Source organism: Corvus hawaiiensis, chromosome 1, assembly GCF_020740725.1.
Source record: "Corvus hawaiiensis isolate bCorHaw1 chromosome 1, bCorHaw1.pri.cur, whole genome shotgun sequence".
Taxonomy (NCBI): Eukaryota; Metazoa; Chordata; class Aves; order Passeriformes; family Corvidae; genus Corvus; species Corvus hawaiiensis.
Genome location: NC_063213.1, coordinates 39,145,345 through 39,166,228, shown reverse-complemented (window position 1 = coordinate 39,166,228; position 20,884 = coordinate 39,145,345). Strand labels below are relative to the sequence as shown.

The following is a 20,884-nucleotide window of genomic DNA, read 5'->3' as shown; positions in this document are numbered from 1 at the left end:
TATATTGAAAACATGTTTGAAGAGGTTTTTTTCTCTCTACCATTAGTTCTAGCAGTGTCATACAGAGGAATATACGATGGTAATGTTCTGGTTAATCGAAATAAATACGAAATGAACACTAATAAAGGATATAATAAAATTAAATTTAAAATAAGTAGATTCCATACTAGATAATAGAGTAATGCTTAAACAGCAACATGAAATAATCTTTTATGAACAGAACCAGAATTAATTCTTTGTACTGTATAAATTCTAATAATTTTATCTCTGGACTGTCAGCACAATAAGTTTTTCTCTGTGGGAATAGCAAAGTCTCTGTGATCAATAATATTTGTTTATGAGAATAGTAAAAATAGATTTTATAGCAGAAGCATAGAGCTATTCTTTTGAGAAGCAGCTTTGGATAAAAGCTTTGCATTTGTTCTTTTCTCCTGAGACTACTAAAGAGAACACTAAAAAGTAAAATGGGTGACCACAGAAACAAGTAGGGTCACCCATTACCAGGGATTCATTTTATTTCCATTAGAGAGGAACTAGAAAGCATCTCACACTATTTGTACCTGATTTTCCATTATAAATTACGGTACATGAGATCATTTAAAAATCGCTCAGCCTTTCAGGTGAAGCCAACTCCATTGCTGTTCCTTAATAATTGAACAGTAAGAAATACAAGATCTCCATTTTCATCCAACCAAAGTAACCTATGAGATGGGAGAGGAGAAAAAAGTATATGAAGTACAATCTTCCTAAAAGCTCACAGGGCAGTCTCAGAGGGGGATTTAAAGACTGGTTTTGGATTCACATTTAAAGGGTCAGGTTTCCTCAGTAAGCTTCTACCTGCAGATTGGAGTCCTGGGGCCCCACAGAGCTGGTTCAGGAGCACCACAATCGGTTGAGGAGCACCAGTATGGACTACATACACTAAAGTCAGGGTGCTACCGGTTCAAAAACATTATACAACTCAGACTTCTCCTCTAGTTCACTGCCTCAGTGTATGAATTTTCAGCTTTAATGCTTCTCTGGGATAAGGAGCAACACCGTAAGACAGCAAAACCTCACTGTGTAATTTTTTTTTTCCTGAAAACTGGTTCTGATGACAGTCTAGCCACTGTTCCCGTTCTCTTTGCATGTTGCTAGTGTGAAGAGATTGCAGCTTGAAGTTTAAAGACCAAATAAAACACCAAAAACAAAGTTTGTAAGATATATTCCAGCGTAACTGCTGTCATATTTACTTCCAGTTCAAGTCATAGGCTAGGAGCCAACCTATTGTAGGTATTGAAAGTGTTCTCATCAACTTCACTGGATATTGTGTTCTTGGGTTGGATATTGTTTGCCTGATTTCTCTTAGTTCCTTGTTACACCCAGCAGATATGTGTGTCTGTGTGGCAAATCATGTATGGTCTAGAAATTTACAATGAAAAACACCAAAAGGTTTTAAAATGATTTTTTAATATAGGAATATATTTTAAGTTTGGCATTCTTTTCATTTTATTTGGGGGAATTAACTCCTGCCCAACACATAGTCCCATGAGCATCTGATGTAGTAAATCAATAGCATAAAAATGATACAAGTGACCCTTCTGTCTTTTTTCTTTTTTTTCCTTTTAACCATATAAGTCAGAATCCCAGACAATAATTAGCAATTGCAAACTCTATACAAAAACATAAAAAAATATAATTTTTGTTGTTTCATTTGGTTTGTTTTGAAAAACTGTTCACAGTTGTCAGCTCTTGTCAATGGGAAGAAACTCTTGATAGGGGACCATTAGATTATCATAAATCTTTATTCTACTGATTATTTGCATAGTTTCCAGAAGAGCTACACAGACTCTTCTTTCTGCAGTGTCTTGCTTAGTTACTCTGGTGAGATAGAAATACAGGGAAGTTGGTGCACATAAGTTCTACACAAAAATTCTTCAAACAGGGGAAGGTGGTGGGTTTCTTAAGCATTCACCTTTTAACAGTGATGATTGAGCAAGTGAGAGGCTTTCCTTATTTAACATAAATTAACAGTTCAGTACTTACTTATTATCTATCTCACAGATAATACATGAAGTGATTTCAATGACTTGTCAAAAATGCTCCTCTTCAAAACATGATATTGTGTCACTTCTTTTGTACATGGTTTTTCCAATGAGGGACAAACCCAAGGGAGTCTATCAAAGTGGTTTTTGGAGGAGATATTAACCCAGCTGAATTCCATGTTTTGTAATTAGAATTGGCACGTTACATTTCAGTTTGTAACAGATCTTGTCCAAAAGTCATAGAAAAAAACCCACTGGGTCTAAGCATAGGTGTGTGAAATGATTTCTGCAAACTGATGCACATGTTTAGTTGGCTTGGTTGCACAGTCATTCAGTAAGAGGATCTACTCCTTTGCTGGAAAGGCTCTTGGAGAAATTTTAAAACTGCAAAATAAATCGCTCCTTCCTTTTCACCCAGTGTTCAAAGGTCATGAACAGCTGTCACAGCACTGTGCACAAAGGATGAACTACAGCTGGTATTTTTCAGCATTATGCTGAGGACCTCTGATAGGGCAGGACTTTGCTGTATCATCAAGTTTGAGGAAGCTGATTTCTCTGGGAAAAATCATGGGCCTGAGTCTGTTCTTGCTTATGCTTACCTCAAATTTAAATTTGGGTTCAGTAGAGTGGCTTTGGATTCAGTGAGAATGTTTAATTTCTGTGAGCTCTGATTCAGGCCGTTTGTCTAAAATAAAGGCAGAATTCAATGTTAAAGTGCAGCTTATTTTATAATTATTTAATAATTAATAAAGTTAATTAATAAAATTCTTAATTCTGTTCTGGATTTGCTCACCATGCATTCATTCTCTCCAACAGAGACCAGCACTAAAGTTGTTTGAGAAATGGAGTTTGGTAAAATAAAAACAGACCATCATATTACAACTCTTCAGCATGATTTTAATACTGCATCTCAGTTTTGCTATTTTGATTGATTTAACTTTTCATACCATGTTGAAGCATCTGTTTCTATAACCTTTACAACAGTTCCTCCTTATCAGCAGATTGGAATGGAGCACTTAAATAGGCCTGAATCTGGCAGTCCCAGTCTGCTCTTCTGTTGAAAATTTAAAAGGAAAGTAGGGGTTTTTTTAAAAAAACAGACTGTAAAATGAATGTTGCAGTTTCTCATAGGCAACTCTACTCTAACAAATATTTATGGGCATTTCAGCAACAATATGATTAAGCAGAAGTTTTCCATGTAGTAGCTTGACTGTTTAGATTGATTGCAACAAGATCTGGGCCACACTTCCAAGTTGCCATGGTGTTTCTCCAACATACACATATGGTTACCTGTTCCACCTGCTCTAAGTAATTTCTGTTTCACAGGATAGAAGTCCTAACTTTGTGCTTGACACATTTCTCTTCTGAGATTTATTTTTCTTTTCTAATATGTTCTTGCTCTTTAAAAATAATTATTATACAAAAAGATGAAAGGCTTGCCTCCCATCTTTTAAGACAAAGAGATGAACGAGAGATAATTACTTAAGCTGTGATAGAGTTTATCAGAAGTAAATCACTTTCTTGATTACCCAAATAGATATTCGCTGCATATTTTTTCTCCTTGGTGTCCTTTTCTATTAGCTGTTCCCCCAATTTGTATAATTACATTGTGAAAGCAATGTGTTATAGAAACTAAAATGCAATGGTAACTCATTGTTTTGCTTTCATAATCATCTGTGCAAATCCAATTAATATCATGTAGTTCAGTTTAACTGTAAAATACTGGCTTGTCGCGGGTTCGGTTTGTAACCGGGCAGAAACACCAATTTAGTGTAGTGGTTTGGTCCAAAATACTCATTACTGTTTATCTGCTGTGAGATAAGAATTAGGAGAAATGCAAAACAGGCACCAAACTTGAAAGAATATAAAGAAGTTTATTAACAGACCTAAAAGAAGAAAAAAAAATTATACCACCTTCAGAACTCTCCTCCTCCCCCCACCTTCCTCCCTTCTCCCACTGACAATGTTCAAAGACAACCCTTAAGATGTTCAGTCTGTTACCACTTCCATAATAACCTTGTTCAGTCCATTTAGAAAGAGAAGTCTCTTCTTGCTCATGCTATGAAAACATTACCACAACGAGACAGCCGCCCACTTCCAAATATCGTTCAGTCCATTCAGGAAGAGGAGTCTCTCTGCCTGCGTGTGAGTCCTTTCCCCCGACTTGCAGCTTTTCCCGCAACTGCTTTCGAGGGTCCACTCTTGAAGTTTTTTGGGGTACAATTTTAAGGTTGAGCTGTTCAGAAACAAAAACAGAGGCCCTTCTCCTTCCCTGGGAGCAAAGGGTCTTCCTCATTTTCATCTTTAGGACTATCTCTGGGAGCATCTCTAGGGACTGAGGTTTTCTCCTTTCCCGTTTGGAGCAAAAGTCCTCATCTGGTTCATCTCTACGGACTGAGGTTTTCTCCTTTCCCGTTTGGAGCAAAAGTCCTCATCTGGTTCATCTCTCCCTGTCCAAACTTCTCATGATATTACAGCTGTGTCAGCATCTGCCTATCTCAGCGCAGGTGCTTTTGCTCACGAGTTGAACACTCCACCCCCCATATCTTCATGAAATTACAACAGGATACTCTGATATATCATAGCTTCACAACAGAATTTCAGCTTTAAGCATCTCCTCTCTCTCTTCCCTCAGGTTTTCAGCTCTTCACAGCAATAAAAAGGGTTAATCTCACCTCGGCCTTGCAGCTTTGCAGCTGGAATGTTGAATTTTTCTTATCGCAGTGGAGAGGGGGGAGAGCCGAGCCGCTCCGGCTGCCCACGGCAAGGCAGTGGGGGGGGTTCCATGGCTGGAACAGGTCCATGGCTTCAGGATGGCCGTGGCCTGGCCCGGTCTGGCCCAAGCAGGGCCTGGCCGGGCCCGCTGGCCCCCACTCGGGGCCCGCAGCCACCTGTCCCAGCGCCGGAAACGAGAGAGAGCTTGGGGGGGAGTTTGCCTATTCTTAAATGTGGATCACAGAGGTGATCACAACTTTAAGTGGCTTAGAGAATTGTCCATATTCAAACTGGCCAGCTGATAGGTTCTGTCAGGTCCCAGAGGAAACTGTAAGCACCCCTTAGCAAGGACGTCCCTTCCGGGACTATGCTTGCTAACCTATGACATGGCTAAATCTGCAAAGATGGTGAAAGGCCTGTAGGGGAAGCCAAATGAGGAGTGGCTGAGGTCACTTGGTCTGTTCAGTCTGGAGGAGACTGAGGGGTGATATTGCAGTTAAAACTTCCTCATGAGGGGAAGAGGAGGGACAGGCACTGAGCTCTCCTCTGTAGTAACCAGTGACAGGATGCAAGGGAGTGGCCTGAAGCTGAGTCAGGGGAGGTCTAGGCTGGGTATTAGGAAAATATTTTTCACCCCAAGGGTGGTTGAGCACTGGAACAGGCTCCCCAGGGAAGTGGTCACAGCACCAAGCCTGACAGAGTTCAAGAAGCATTCGGACAACACTCTCAGATTCATGGTGGGACTCTTGGGGCTGTTCTGTGCAGGACCAGGAGCTAGACTTTGATGATCCTAGTGGGTCCCTTCCAAATCAGGATATTCTATAATTCTATGACATACTGTATATGGCTTCACCTTTTTTGAAAGCTAACTCTTCTATACGTTAGGGTCTGCCAAGTGACATCTCATCCTGTATCATGGAATTCAGGGACAAAATCTATTACTCTGGCCTTTAACAACTCCATGCAGGGTAGGATGAAGTGCTTATTTGCCACATTATTTATAGTTCCCTTACTCAGCTAACACTTTGTCCTTACATGTCCTTTTCTGTCATGTACCATCTTTTGTAGTTCTTCATTTCCCAAGAGCAGAATAGCTATGGTTTTGTTTTATAATCTTCATTGAAGTTCAAGTTTTGTTTATTTATGACTTTGGGATGAAAAAGTATTGCGTGGCAGAGCTTTCCTAGAAGCCAGTGGACTCACTAGAGCAGAGTGTGACTCTATTGATGGGGTCCTGGAACTTCTACATTTTCAAAGCTTACAACAACAAAATTCATTTTGTAAATAAACTGCAGGCTCGGTAAATACCATAGTCCTGCTGGGTACATCCATCTGAGCCCAGATATAGTATCAAAACTTAAACTTGCTGTGTCTTGCCTTGCTCTACAGCTTTTGTATCTCTCATGTCTACTGTGAAATAATGTCTCCTTACAAAATGGCTTTGATGTTACCATAAAGTGAAGTTTTTTTCTTAATGACTACAAATGTTTGATGTGTAGCAGACAAAGAGGTTGGTTCTTACATGGGTGTTTCAATCAGATGTTCTGTGTGATTTGCACATGAAAATGTTACCAAAATACTTAAAATTTGGAAGGCAGTTAGGAATGAAAATAGTTATCAGAGTTGATCAGTATGAATGTTTGGTCTAATTGTGAACTCAGTTATTACTGTGCGCAGTTTTTTATTGTGGAGGAGGATTTGCCAAGGCTGAAAAAGAAAATAATCCAACTTTCTCATTAAAACATACTTTGAAAAAGATCATTGATTGTGCACTGACCATTCATTGTCATACCAATGACTTTCTAATTATTTTTCTTCACATTAACAAAATAGAGGTGGCTAAAGACCCACATGAGTGTTTGCAAAGTACGTGTTTCTAGGCTGTCTACTGAAAATGTTACTTTCATTGTTGCAAAAAATAAGAAGAGATTAAACTCTTCCTGACATGCTGAAAAATACTCTGTCTTCAAAAATATTTGTAGTAAAAGCAGCTAAAATGCATGAAAATGTCCTGTTATTGCTTTTTCTATATGTAATTCTTGCCATTGCTGGACAGATGATGCTATATGACAGTGGGGAACAAGCTTTTCTCAGTAACTCTTAAGACAGTAAAAGTTTCAGGGCACCTGAAATAATGAAAAAGATTCACCAAATGCAAATGACAGCTTTCATCTTCCTTTATGAAGCACATGCTCATGAATATATACATTTTTGCACATGCAGAAGCTCAAGTGTATCTGCCTTCCGATGAATGAAAGAATATGGAAATTATGTATTCAGAATTAGTTAGAAGTTTGCTTTATTTTGTTGAATTCTCCAATTTAATTGAAATTCCCTTCCTGAGTTGGAACATTTCTTAGAGGCTGCCAGATTCGAGAAGGGGGCACTGTTACCCCTTCTCCTTCGTTCTGAACTTTTTGTGCTATTTAAGTACCAATGTTGCTTTTGGTGATACTAACAGCCTTTTGGCAGTTCTGTGCTGTTTGTCTGCACAATCTGTCCATCTAAAGTAGCAGAGCATGAGAAGCTGATCTCCTGAGGGAACTCCAACAATATCGACAGGCTTGATTGACATAAAACCAGTCTCTCTCTTTCACCTCCACTGAACTCTTAGAGTAAATTCAGAGCCTGACTGAAGTGAGATAGGGTTTTAGCCATTGACTTCCATGGGAACAGAATTTGAACACTAGCAGCTACTGCCCTCTCCTAAGGCAGCCCTGAATATCTTGGCAAATGCTGTTTAGAAGCCCTATCAATTTGATCCCACTTCCTTCTCGGGACTCAAAGCCAAGTTCAGGGCTATTTATGTCTTATTAACTAGAGAAGGTTTTGGCTGGGAACTGCATCAAGCATTTAAATCTTTGCCTTGAAAAATGGGTTATGGCTTAATGAACCTTGTTCAGGTTAAAGCAGTTATTTATTCTCGATATTTGTGTTTGTTGCTGTCAGGTAGAAGTCAATGAAAGAGCAGTGCCTTCTATCTCGAAGAGTTTATCAGGATGGAATAGCCTGAAATTTGTTTCAAGTAAATCAATTCTCACTTTTTTGACAGGAAAATAGCAACAGTAGATTTTCCAGATATGCTTCAAAATACCACATATGCTTAAAACTTAGAGGATGTCAAGAACCATACAAAAAGATCTGCTTATCACTTCAAAATGTGAACATCTACAGATATCCAAATTACATTTTCTATTAAGTCAGCAGTACAAAAGGTGAGAGAAGAGGCAGAGACACAGGCATTTATTTTCAGTCAGTGTGTTCATACAGAGGAAAAGGAGAAAAGTAAAAATGTAGTCCATAAATTGAAGACTGTCTGCATGGAATGGAAAAGAAAAGAAACAAAAAAATTTTAAATATTCTTTTTTCCTTTCCCCCCCCTTCTGAAGTACTTAGGGTGAAATATACCATTTCTACTGCAACCCATAAATATTATTCATCTAATGTTGATATTGTTTGATAGTTCCTAAATATTTTCTTTCTTGAATTGATAACAATAGTACCTAATTGTGATCATTTTGTTGTCTGAATTGAATTTATTATTTTTAAAGCATTTTGGAAATTTAATGAAACCATTAAAAAAGAATTCTACTAAGAAATAATTATGCTCGCATGGTGGAGTGGGATGTGCTCTTCCTAGTATCTTCTGTTGCTCTGTATTTGACTAGTAAGAATGATGGTACTAATGCCAAATATTTGGGTGCATCTGATCTTGGAAAGCCTAGAGGACCTTTCTTACAAGGCATTTCAAGAGGGCTGAAGCAAACCAACACTTGAATTCTTCTGTGTACTTAGAGCAACATCTTTGAACTCCCAAGGCTGTCTTATGTCCTGAAAGAAGAGAGATTATTAATTCAGGGTTTTATATATAGATATATTTTGAGGTTGGTTACCATAATTTTTTCCAGGTGTAAACCATTAGGACCTACGCCACTTCATCAGTTAAGATAATTTTCTGTCTTGTTTGATGTTACATGCCTGTGGAGGGAAAAAATCCAAAACAAAACCCTGAAAACCCTCAACCCAAAATTTATATGGGCTCTGTCTTCCTGTCAGAACATTTTGTTTTGAACTTTTTACTTCTTTTAATGTTGGTCAGCACAGACTGACTTTTCCACAGAATTACCCTCAGTTTGTCATGGAGGAATATAACCTCCCATGCAGAATCTTGCCTGTGTAGAGCATTGTCCTTTTCCACCTTCTTTCCAACCTCCTGAAAAGTCTATGCAATATTTTTTCACGTTTTTTTCTAGATGGGGTTAGTAAAGTTGTTTGGTAGCTCTGTTCAATCTCAACCAACTTTAGGAAGCCACTAATTAACAAATATGAGGTTGTCAGATGGTAATGCTGGCTAGGGGAATTCCAGAAATGGTAACAGCTTCCTATTTGTTGTTGGCTAATATAGAGAGGATGTGTAGATTTCCTAGCTTGTTAAACCACATCACAGTGCATGGGCTAATACCACATGTGTTCATTAGCTGATGATCATGGCATGTGTCAATATCCAGTGTGCAGATGGTTTTTGCATGGTCCTCCTAATGGTATCATATGTTGCTTGGTAGTTGTTCAGTGCTTAAAACAAAAAGCTTTTGAAGCTTTGTATGTGATGTTTAATAGGTCTTTCTCTAATGCTGGCTTAGCACCTGCTCCTCCCTCACAATCACATCAAAGTGAACGCTAAGTAACCACTCTGAAATCATGCAGCATCGGGCCACAGAGTAAAACCAGGGAAAGTGCAGGGCAATCAGCCCTGTAAAATCTCTCCATCTGCAGAAAGAATCTCCATAGCCACCTGGATGCTTTTAAACCTTCATTATTTTAAATTTAAAATGGTTGGCTGAGCATTGCTTCTACAAAAATCTGATACAATAATCGAAGTTGGAGGTGGGGAAGGACCTCTGGGGTCACACAGTCAAGCTTTCTGCCAATAATGGATTGTTCCCTGCAGTTCAGTTTCTAGTGACCTTGGAAATTACTAGGCTGGTAAAATGGTAATGAAAAAACAAAGCTGTTATAACTTCAAAAGTGGCCAAAGTGACGCTGTCCCAATGAGCAATTGTGCTTTTGATGTGAGATTCTCTACGTGCATTGTTTCTTGGTTGCAGTTTTTAAGTGATCAAAGTTCTAATCTACACTTTCTGACACATTTTGAATTGTCTATAACTAGGAGGTCGGTGGAGGTTAGCTAGTTTTAATACCACATGAACTTGTCCCTTAACCAAATCATAATTTTTATTACAAATAAATAAGTTGACAACTTGATTAGCCCCCCTACCCAAACATTTTCTTCATATCTCTGCAGTTGTGTTCTTTCAACATTTCTAGCCTCCCAGAAACAGGAAATGGGAAGGAAAAAAACCAGACTTCTTGGTTTTTCCATCAAAACTCTTGGTTAATTAATTACAGACTTATCATGCCTGGGAACTCAAAAATTCCTGATAAGACTCAAATGTGACACACGATTTTTAGATTTCTTTCAACCAGGCAAATATTGTTTTACTTCTCTGCTGATGCAGGCAATAAAGCACAACTCTAACATACACCTAAGTGGGTAGAATTCGGCCCCCCTTTTAAGGATGAAGCAGCAGAAACAAGCTCCCACCAGCAGAACAAATAAAGTTTTGGTTAAAAAAAATATTCTAGGAGGCTGTTAAAAGCTGGGTAGATGGGAAGAGATCCGAAGACACCAAGTTCCCTTCCTGTTGTGGCCATTTGATGTGTGTTAATTTCTTCTCTAGGGAGCCCTATTGTGGGCTGCCTTTTGGGGTGTGCAGTGCTGTGATTATCCTTTCTTCCTGGGACTCTGGCCCCCCCTGACTATTGTATTCACACACTCCAGATCTCACTTGGAGAGGAAAAGGGTTTTCTCAGCTGCCAGCTTGCTTAAAAGAGGAGTTAAGAGGAAAAGAAAGCTGACTGGACTTGGCAAAAGTCTCTATTTTATTCTGTTTAGTCCGATTTTTAAAGGACTGGATGCTGAGAAACACCAAAGTAGTGAGAACACTTATTCCTTAAACAGGTTCTTGCAAAGTTTTTACAATAAAAACAGAAAGCTGCTTTAGTAAAGCAGTGTTTATCCTTGAACTAATGCTGGTCATGAATACGTGTCTAACTTAGCTGGAACTAATGCCTGACTATACTGTTCCACTACAGCAACTTAACATCCTGCGTAGGCTGATTATTTTTTCAACAATATTTGCTAAATTCTTTTAAGGGTTGCCAGTATATATTTTTTGAAGCTTAGTTAATAAGAACAGCTGCCAGTGGAGTCAAGGCTAAAAGAGGCAAAAAATATCTGCAGAAGGCAAGATTTTACTTCAAAAGATCAGTATTACAAAGCACTACTGTTGCTGGTATAATCACTTTCTTTGGGGGGGATGCTAATATAGACTGGATTTCTTGTCTTCACAGCCCCCACTGAGCCTTTGCTGTGCAAATTTGCTGATGGAGGGCAAAAGAAGCGCCAGAATCAAAGCAAATACACACAGAATGGAAGGCCGTGGCCCAGAGAAGGAGAGGTAAGTGCCACGTAGCAATTATTTTCCTGGGGTTTGGCAGAAGTCAGCGACAGACCTGGAGGTCTACCTTTCAGGCTGTGAAGAAATCAGATTGCAGAAAAAATGCAATAGGTTTGTACAGGAAAAGCTATGTGAGCAGTGGGGAGACGGAGGTTTATGATAATGTGCAGAGTGTAAAGTTGCAGGAAAGGAGAATTTCCGAGCTTGCTGTGGAGCTGTGCAAAGCCTGGTCCCACTGTGAGTGCTCTGCAGGCGGACCTGAGCCGAGGATTCTCTTCCTGGTGAGCCATCAGCAACCGAGGTGTACCTTTTAAAAACCAAATCAATTTACACTGAAGCAACTCAACAATGTTATTTTCTCCATCTAGTTCCTGGTGGTAGAAGATCCTTAGGGAATGTGAGACCTGTTCTGAAAGAGAGACATGTACTTACGCATCCAGATGTAGGGTCCATGTAGAAGTTTTCTGCAAGCTTATCTGAGCTGAGCTCCTTGTTCTGTTCAAGACAAAGCAGTTTACAGTAGGCTCAGCTGCATCATGTATACAGAGTTTTAAAATAAAGTAATCTAATGGTTGCCCTCTGCTCTGCTGCAAGTAGTCTGTTACTGGAGTTTCTTCTCTGTGTTCTTTTGTGTGAAGTGACTCCAAATTTGGGTGAAATAAGAAAGGCATTTTTTTGACTCTTCAAGAGTTTGTTTACTGTTTATGAATTTTGTTATCGAGAAAAGACTTGAATAAATAAGGGAGATTTGATCATAGTGCCTTCTTATGCATCCTGATAGCTATGAAGGCTGAAGGACTTGCAAGTATTTCTATCCTAAACAGTTATCCCTTGTGTTTGTGATTGAGATTTCAAGGAAAAAAAGTATGTTGTGCAATTGTGCTCCTCTAGAATACAAGTTGGGAGGTGGGGGATCTCTTTTTTGGGGGGGATGTTGGTATGTTTACTTCAATTTTACAAGGCAAACTAAAAAAAAAAAAAAAGAAAATTATTTGGTGTTTCTGAGTTACATGTTCTGAGAGTATTTCTGCTTTTTTGTAACTACTTGATATTTTTAGCTGATACTTTTCAGGCCATTAGTTTATGACATATATACTCCAGCACTATTGGTGAGCTCCTAAAACAAACAGAGAGTCCTTTTGAACCTGTAGAAATTTCTCCCACCATCCCATGGTTGTTCTACACTGTTCCAACAGCAATGGTCCATTTTTATCTCGGTGGGCTGAAAACCCCAGTGTGGCAGACACATTTGCCAAAGGACATTGCAGAAGTCTCCAAAGGCTCACTGCAGTCTCTTATGCTGTATGTCTGAAAAAATGGAGCTGTCTTCTCAGGAGCCATTATGGTTTGTCATATTAGGGATCTACTGAAGAGCAAGTGCCCAAGAAGTACTTCAAGCAATAGACTCAGGTCAGCATACACAGAGCTTGCAAAACAAAGGTCTATATATAGGAGACAATAATAAACCCTCAATAAGGTCAACAATCCATATTTTAAAGATGTCTAAATCCCTGTTTAAAAAGTAAATACCATCATAGCTATTATCTCGACTGTTTTTTACTTCCTTCAGTTCAAATCAATACAAAAAGAGAATATAAAGTTAAAGCCAGCAAGCCACCATTATGCCTGTGGCCTCAGGGCATCAGCTTATTGCATCTTGTGTAGTTCATTTGCTGCTAGTGGAGTAGTGCCTGTTAAGCCCAGTGATATCCTGGTGACCTAGAGACAGGGTGTGGCTGGTGTGTTTGTAGTATCAACATTTAAGAACTGATTTTCAGTGCTGGAAGATGTCATTCCTTGTTGTTGATCACAGTCAACTACAGAGCTGTTGTCATGGTATAAAGTGCAAACATGAAAAGATTGTAGAGATACAAACTCAGAGATATTTCAGGTTAGATTTTCTCAGATTTTCTCTGTTTACTAGCATCTGCTTAATAGCTTGCTGCACTTTGGATATTTACTACTCGGAGCATAAAAGACAAGAATGCTTGTTCTCTTTTAGGGTCCCTCATTTACTGAATTTCTTCCCTACTGTTAATTTTCTTATTTCCAATGTAAAATCTTTCTTTATAATTACTTTTATATTGTATATGCAAAAGGGGTTTTCTGACTCTTTGTCCTTTAACAGTCTTGTTCTAAAAACGATCTACCATTCAGTTGTTCTTTAGGTAGCAGCACTTGAGTAACCTTCCTACAGTTATTCCTGTCAGTTTTAATGTCTTCTAATTCCTTTTTAAAAGAGCAGGCAGTGAGTAGTGAAAAATAACTGATATATGACAAGTGTTGTAGTTCTGATGACAAATGGGATCTGGAAATATTCCCTACACCTCTGCTTTTTCTTGGTTTCTTCCCCAAAGAAAAGTATTGAAAAAGCATCCAAGAGATTCCTCCCTTAGTATTTCCACCCTGGCCAAATCCTGTGGTATCTAGACCAAGATGTATTTTGGCTATTGTTCAGATAAGCCTTTGCATTGTTGAATACTTTCATGAAGGGCATTTCTAAAACATCTGAGGTTTAACCAGCATTAGCACTGAGCGTGCATGAGGATTATTTCTCAGAAAGGCAGATCCCAGAGAAATGACGCCAACAGTTCTGTCACTGGCCTCAAACTTGAGTGTGCAAAGTAGAGACAAACAGCTGTGCCCAGTACTCTGCTGCAGGGAGGGAATGGCAGGAGATTTAGTGGGGACGAGCAGGTTTGCTGCAGTGTTACCTCTCTGGTCATGCTGTTCTCAGAGGTTTTTCTCTCTTTTATGAAGAGCTTCTATGAAATTTTATAAGACAGGATTTCTTTTTTTTTTATAAAGTTGTCAGATCATGCTGCAGAATGCAATAGAAAATCTTATTCCTGTCATACATCTTTGTAGTTTCCTTCTTGACCATATAGAAATACTTTCATTGGCTGTTAAATTGACATCCCTTTTAAAGCCAAGTCTTTAGGAATATATTGAATTTCTCTAGGGCTTTTTGGGAGGTCTGGGAGGGTGGGTTTGGTGCTTGGTTGCTTGGCCATCTGTAACCAGTGAAGAATGCCAGATCTTGAATAGTGCTTTCTTGTCCTTATACTTACACTCTTGTTTGGAAATGTTCAGCAGATTTACTGAGACATTTAACTGAGTGTTTGTGATGGTTGACCAGTTCTGGACTACAGAGCCGAGTGCTTATATTAGTGATGGCTTTGTATAAGGCTGTCAAATTAGGCATCTAATAGACAGGTGCAATAAATGTACAGTGAAACCTGCAAGTGTTGGAAATATTTGCAGTAAAATTCTGACAATTTCTGCACTAAGTTCAGTAATTACTTTTTTGGGCTAGTTTCTCCTCACACTGTTTTAATTAGGCATTCTGTTGTGAAACTTAACCTGACAAGATTGAATTGAAATAGTGATAGAGCATAATCATATTCAAATTCTGTCTATAAAATATTTGATTCAGTTTACCTCCAAATTGCAACTGACAAGTCTAGAGGTGGGTGATATAACTCCCCCAAAATGTTTTAGTCAAAAATGTACCCAGGGAATCAAGTGTAGTCACAAAATGAGATCAGATTGGATTAAAAACTGCAACATGAATTTTGCAACATAATCTTCTATTGCAGATTTAATGAAATTGTTTTGCTTATTCAGAAATAATGTCTTTTGGTACATGTATTTAAGACCAGGTTTATTTGAAAATTACCTGGTAGACAGGGAGAAATCGTCCTGAAGTTTATTACTGTTTACAATTTTAGAAACTGTAGCTTTTCTACATCTGGTCAGCCCAAAGTGATTAAGATTTTTTTTATAGTCACAGTATTTTGAACTCTTTGATATTTCTTTTGCAAGTTTCTGTAAAATTTGGGCTATTGAAATAGTTGCATTGTCTTATAAGGGAATATCACCCTTACAGTATTGGTGCATGCTTCACAACAGTGAGATGCACCATTGAATGCAATCCCCTTGTCATTGAATTTGGTCTGATGTCTATAATGATATTCAATAATTGTCACTAATAATACTTATATTGATTGCTTTTTGTGCTTCTGTAATCTGAGTTACATTTTTTATTTCTAAAGAGCCAAGAGGTTACCCTCCTTTCCTTCCCTTTCTTGTCTTCCTCCTTACCCCTTTCTCCTTTGTTTTCTTTCAAGCTCAGTTCATGGAATACCTAAAGAATTAAACATGTTTTTAATTCTTTCTTAAAAAAATAAAATGACCTGGTAGTTGGGGAATGTTGCTTTTGTAACTGTCTTTTTATCCACTAATCATTACAACTTTGCCTAATGCAAACAGTAATTTAGAGAGAAAAACATGCAGTAGGTAATTTGAGACACACACCAATTTTTTTGTAAAGTCAGTACCAGTGAAGGGCTGAAGCAGTTGATCTTGGTGCCAATGGTCCCTTCTTTACCAGCAGATGCATTTGGAAATGATTAGTAGTTCTGTGCCAGGCCTATTTTTAGCTCAGACATGGATTGTTTTTATGCTTCCAAGGAGATAGGTACTACTTAGTTGTGTTCCATAATCCCGAGTGTCTAGGACAGATGTATTTTATACCTGGACAAGTAACGTTTGTTCGCTGTGAAAGGCAACTCCCAGTTCTGTCCAGACAAGCAGTAGTACCCTCATATGTAAACCATCCACAAAGACATTTACTATATATATTTAGTATGCCTGTAAGTTAAACACTGGCACTTTGCATGCTTGTTTTCAACAAAAGCTTAGTTTAGCAAAGAGAGGTGTTGAACCTGAAGAAAGCCCAAGCAGAGGGAGAAAGAGAAGGGCAAAAGATAATTGACCAGTAATTGAAAATATCTGGAATAATGACACAAGGTGCTGTCACTGTGGGCAATATTTTGAAAAGATGCCTCAGTGGCACAAATACCAAAGACTAATTTGGATTTTGAGCTTATAAAGTACTTAGAAATATTTTAAACCAATCACTGTCACTGCAATCAGGATTTTAAAAGGCCCATGGTATAGTTAAAACAGAATCAGCAGTGTACCTGTTCTTAGAGATTAGTTTTCTTTGTTTTCATTTTGGCTTCAAATTTCCTTCTCTAGTGAAAAATGTCATGCCATTTGCCCTGGAGATTTTCCTGTAACTGGGTTTTCCTCCAAATTCTGCTGCTATAACAGTGTTTTCTTAGACAGAATAAACAAATGCTGGAGACAGAGAAAGGACATACCTTTTTCTGCTGAATCCCCAACAGATACCAGGAGTGCTGCAAGCTAACTCACTGTAGCACACACATCTAGTGTGCAGATGTAATAAACAGCTGACATAACACTGGATCACACTGATGGCAAAATGGGTGTGCCAGATCCCCAAGAGCAGATGGTTCATAGACCTGAAGATGACAAGGTTAAATGTATGGGCTGGCTGTGGAAAGAGAAATATTGTATTATATTATATTATGTTATATTATTTCTCTTTTGTTGGTTTTTATTTTTCTTTTCAATTTTTGTAGACTTCAGCACTTACATTTTAACTAACCAGATAAACTGAAGTGGGAAGAAAGTGACTCAATCCCAAGAACAGAAGCTGTGTATGTCAGGCTTTCATTCCAGTTCTGTGGGACAAAAGGGTTTCTTGTCATTCATTTGGATATCTGAACTTGTTATTGTGTTTATCAGTGCAGCCTCTGACGTTCTGAGATTCATGAATCACTTCCCAAGTTTAACATCAATATTATATATTTTTCTCTCCACAACCACTGTTTTCCTCAGAATCTGCAGCTGCTTAAGGAGCACACATCACTGGGAAATGCTCCATTTCTTTCATATGCATTTTTATATCTAAGAGGTGTCACATTTGCATTCTAGATTTCTCCTTCTCTAAAAAGCAAAGATGGGGGTTTATTCACAATTAAATTCAGAAGCCTTTCTAATAATGTTGAATATTTCTGACAGAACTGCTAAATAATCAAAGAAAGGAATTCTGCCAAGTTAACTTTACTGGTGACTGAGCTTGTTTTATTAAATCAGTATTTCCCATTAATCTCATTTGGGTTGATGATTTCTTTCCCCTACTCTCTCTTCTTCCATCAAAGCATTTCAATAAGGGTATCTGCTGTCAGGGCACAAGAGATCCTTGTGTTGTGACGCCTGGCAGATATTAGCAATGGAAACAAAACAAGTACAGGAATCTGAGTGTCGAAATTTCAATTGATTCCACTGTAGTAGCCAAGAGCATGTCCTGGGATGGCAGTCCTCCAGTGGGAGAGGGTGAAGGTATGAGTCAGTGGAGATGGAGAAGACAAACATATCTTTTAGTCTAACTCCCACATCAGTTCACCACAGAAGTCCCGTAAGTCCAAGTGTACAACCTTACCTTTCCAAATCTCAGCTTAAGCAGGAGAAATCCAGGGGGAAAACTCCCCACATCCATGGATTTCACCCCTGTTTAATTTGTAGGCCTCTCCAATTTTTTCCAATGGGACTGTGGTCTCCTGCGCAGTATGAGATCCTGCAATGGCAGCAGCCTTGCCTTGCAGAGGTGCTCCAGCACTAGGCAGAGGCTGGCCAGGGCAGGTTTGAAGAGATAATGTGGAAGTTTCACCTCTGAGGAGGAGGTGTAGCACATCTCTGTAGCAGGTCGGTATTATGGTGAACTTTTGCATGCAGTGTCGTAAAGGCGTGTACACGGAGAGTAGATGGTGATATGATGGTGAAGTTGTTCATGAAAGCAGCTTCCCAGCAACACAGAAGATGCTGGGCTGCACAGAAGATGCACAGAAGAAATTGGTCATTTATAGGTGTTCATGTTTGCTGGAAGACAGATACTGCAGAAGAAATTGGTCATTTATAGGTATTCATGTTTGCTGGAAGACAGATACTGCACTGATAAGTGTTCTTGTGAGACATCACAGGGGTTGGGTAGAGAAATAATAAACCCACTTTATTTCACATGATGTTGAAGATCTGCTCATTTATGTTCAAATCATAACAAAGAGAGGAGGGAAAAAAATAACCAAACCAGAAGCAGAACACCTTGTCTTTGCCCATGGAAAAATTGTCACAGTAAAGTGTTGAACAAAAGGCCTTCAAACTTCTAGGGAAACCCTTGCTTTCCAGAGGCTTTTTGATATTTTCTGCACTTCATTGAATGAAAGAGCTTAAATTTAAAGACAGGTGCAGACTGAATCTCTTGGTTTTAGTATCTCTTTCACTGATGTCAAGAGTTAGAAAACTGTAGCAAAAAATAGCAAAAACCTTAATTCCTTCCTCATGTCCTTAAGTTCAGACACTTTGGTAAAAATAAGAGATAAGTAATCTTTTAAAAAAATCAATATTTTAACAAACTGGGTTAATTTCTATGTCACCTGACTTTCTGAACAGACCAGTAGTTATTAAGAATGATCTTTATTTCCATTATATGACTGAAAGCAGCTATCACTTTTTTTGATTACTTTAAGCAGTTGCATATTGAAATGCTGAGGTGCAGAATTTTCACAGAATCACAGACTGTGTTGATTTGGAAGGGACCCATAAGGATCACCGAGTCCAACCCCTGACCCTGCCCAGGAGTCACACCATGTGCCTGAGAGCATTGTCCAAATGTTTCTTGAACTCTCTCAGGCTTGGTGCTGTGACCACTTCCCTGGGGAGTCTGTTCAGTGCCTGACCACTCTCTGGGTGAAAAACCTTTTTCTAATGTTTAACCTAAACCTCCCTGACTCAGCTTCAGGCCATTCCCTTGGGTCCTATCCTAGAGAGAAGAGATCAGTGCCTGTCCCTCCTCTTCCCCTCATAAGGAAGTTGCAGACTGCAATGAGGTCTCCTCTCAGTCTCCCCTTCTCCAGACTGAACAGACCAAGTGACCTCAGCCACTCTCCATCCAGCTTGCCCTCAAGGCCCTTCACCTTCACTAACACCTCAATATCTTTCTTATATTTTGGAGCCCAAAACTGCCCCCAGCACTCGAGGTGAGGCCACCCCAGTGCAGAGCAGAGCAGGACAATCCCCTTCCTTGCCTGGCTGGTGAAGCTGTGCCTGATGCCCTCCAGGACAGGGTTGGCCCTCCTGGCTGCCAGGGCACTGCTGGCTCAGATTCAGCTTGCCATCAGAACCCCCAGGTCCCTTTCCACAGAACTGCTTTCCAGCATCTCATTCCCCAGTCTGTCCATACATCCAGGGCCACCCCATCCCATGTGCAGAATCCAGCACTTTCCCTTGTTTAACTTGATATGGTTGGTGATTACCAAGTTTTCTAAATTGTCACAGTCTCTCTTCAGGGCCTCTCTGCCTTCAATGGAGTCAACAGCTCTTCCTAGTTTTGCATCGTGTGTTTTCATTCCATAGCTGAGTCTATGTCCATTATCTGGCTGAGTGGCATGAAAATTGTGTGGTTCAGTTGTTACTTAATAGAAGATTTTTCTGACAAATACTTTGCTAAAGAAGCATTCCATCATCAGTGCACTCCCTCAGGTGCCATTTTATCAGGAGATGTCACTGTGAGAAGAAAGAATAAGCCCCTCTCCTTCTACTGAAACAGGAGCAAACCAGTGAATGAAAAGGCCTGGAAGAAAACAGTCTCTCAGCACGGCAGAGGGCTGCTATAGAGGCATCAATCTTGGTATAGTTCAGCCTGTTTTAAGCCCTATGATGGCTATATTCAGTTCTGATTTTGACAGAATAGCTAGACCTCTCTCACATGGGAGTCTTGAGGCCAACCCTAATATTCTGCATTTGGTATTTTTGGAATTCCTGTTTGTCTGCTGTGGAGGAAAGTTCAGACAATTTTCCAGTAAGTTATTATTGCTCATCAGTTTTTATTCCTGATGAATGAGGATGCTTCAGACCATAAATCTTTGACTGGTCCAGGCTAAGTGTTGCCACTCCTGGGCTTCCAGCCAGCATAATTTTGTACAGAGGAATTGTACAACTTGATGAGAAAGAAGTAAATAGTCCTGTGTTAGCAGCTATTTGAAATAGCAGCTGTTTAAGGCTCTGCAGCAATGGGGGATATTAGCAATATTACTGGGGCCAACTGTAGGTGGTTACCATATGCACATATTGCCACATGCTGTGTCCTATTTGTCTAATGTGAAACTTTTCATTTACTGGTAAATGTGGTGGTGATATTTATAGTGGTCACTGCTGAAGTACTTGAACAGATTCTGGTAATCTGTCTCCATGCAGTATGGATATGGAACGTGGATAAGGAGGAGATGAGTGTCTAGCCTTTCAAATTTTGTACTCTTCAGGCACACAGCTGGTTCCCCCGTTCTTAATACCAGTGCAGAGAACTGAGTTTGTGCAGTTTGTCTGCATGGACCCACACACAGGTCTGGGGTGTGATGGGGTTGGAGGGTGAGATGAGTGTCCATGCCATGGCCATGTGCTCAAATATCCATGAGAAAAGGAACTGAAAGGAACACAAACGTCTGTTTGCAGGTCTCACGTGAACAGCAAGCATCATTAGGGCTGCAGTGAAAGAGCTGCTGCAGGTTGTCATTTCTGCACCTTCATTCTTACTTATGTCAAAGAAACCAAAATAGTACCAGTTTTTTATTTCCACTTTTCCTCCCAGACCTACCTCCCTTATTGCCATTTTGTCTCCAGGTCACTAATGCAAGCTGTGGGATATAGTGAACTCTGATCCAGAAACTCTAAGGGTGACTAGATCTAGAAACTCCTTAATTT

General features: G+C 39.4%; 1 protein-coding gene across 3 annotated transcripts in view; it reads left to right on the top strand.

Annotated features, from left to right (window-relative positions):
* The window catches only part of RBMS3 (RNA binding motif single stranded interacting protein 3), a 709,804-nt gene that overhangs the window by 616,533 nt on the left and 72,387 nt on the right, over positions 1–20,884 (top strand). For all 3 annotated transcript variants that reach the window (XM_048301460.1, XM_048301476.1, XM_048301468.1), the window contains one exon: positions 11,151–11,257. In XM_048301460.1, the coding sequence (XP_048157417.1) occupies positions 11,151–11,257 (107 nt within the window). The remainder of the gene's footprint in view (positions 1–11,150; positions 11,258–20,884) is intronic.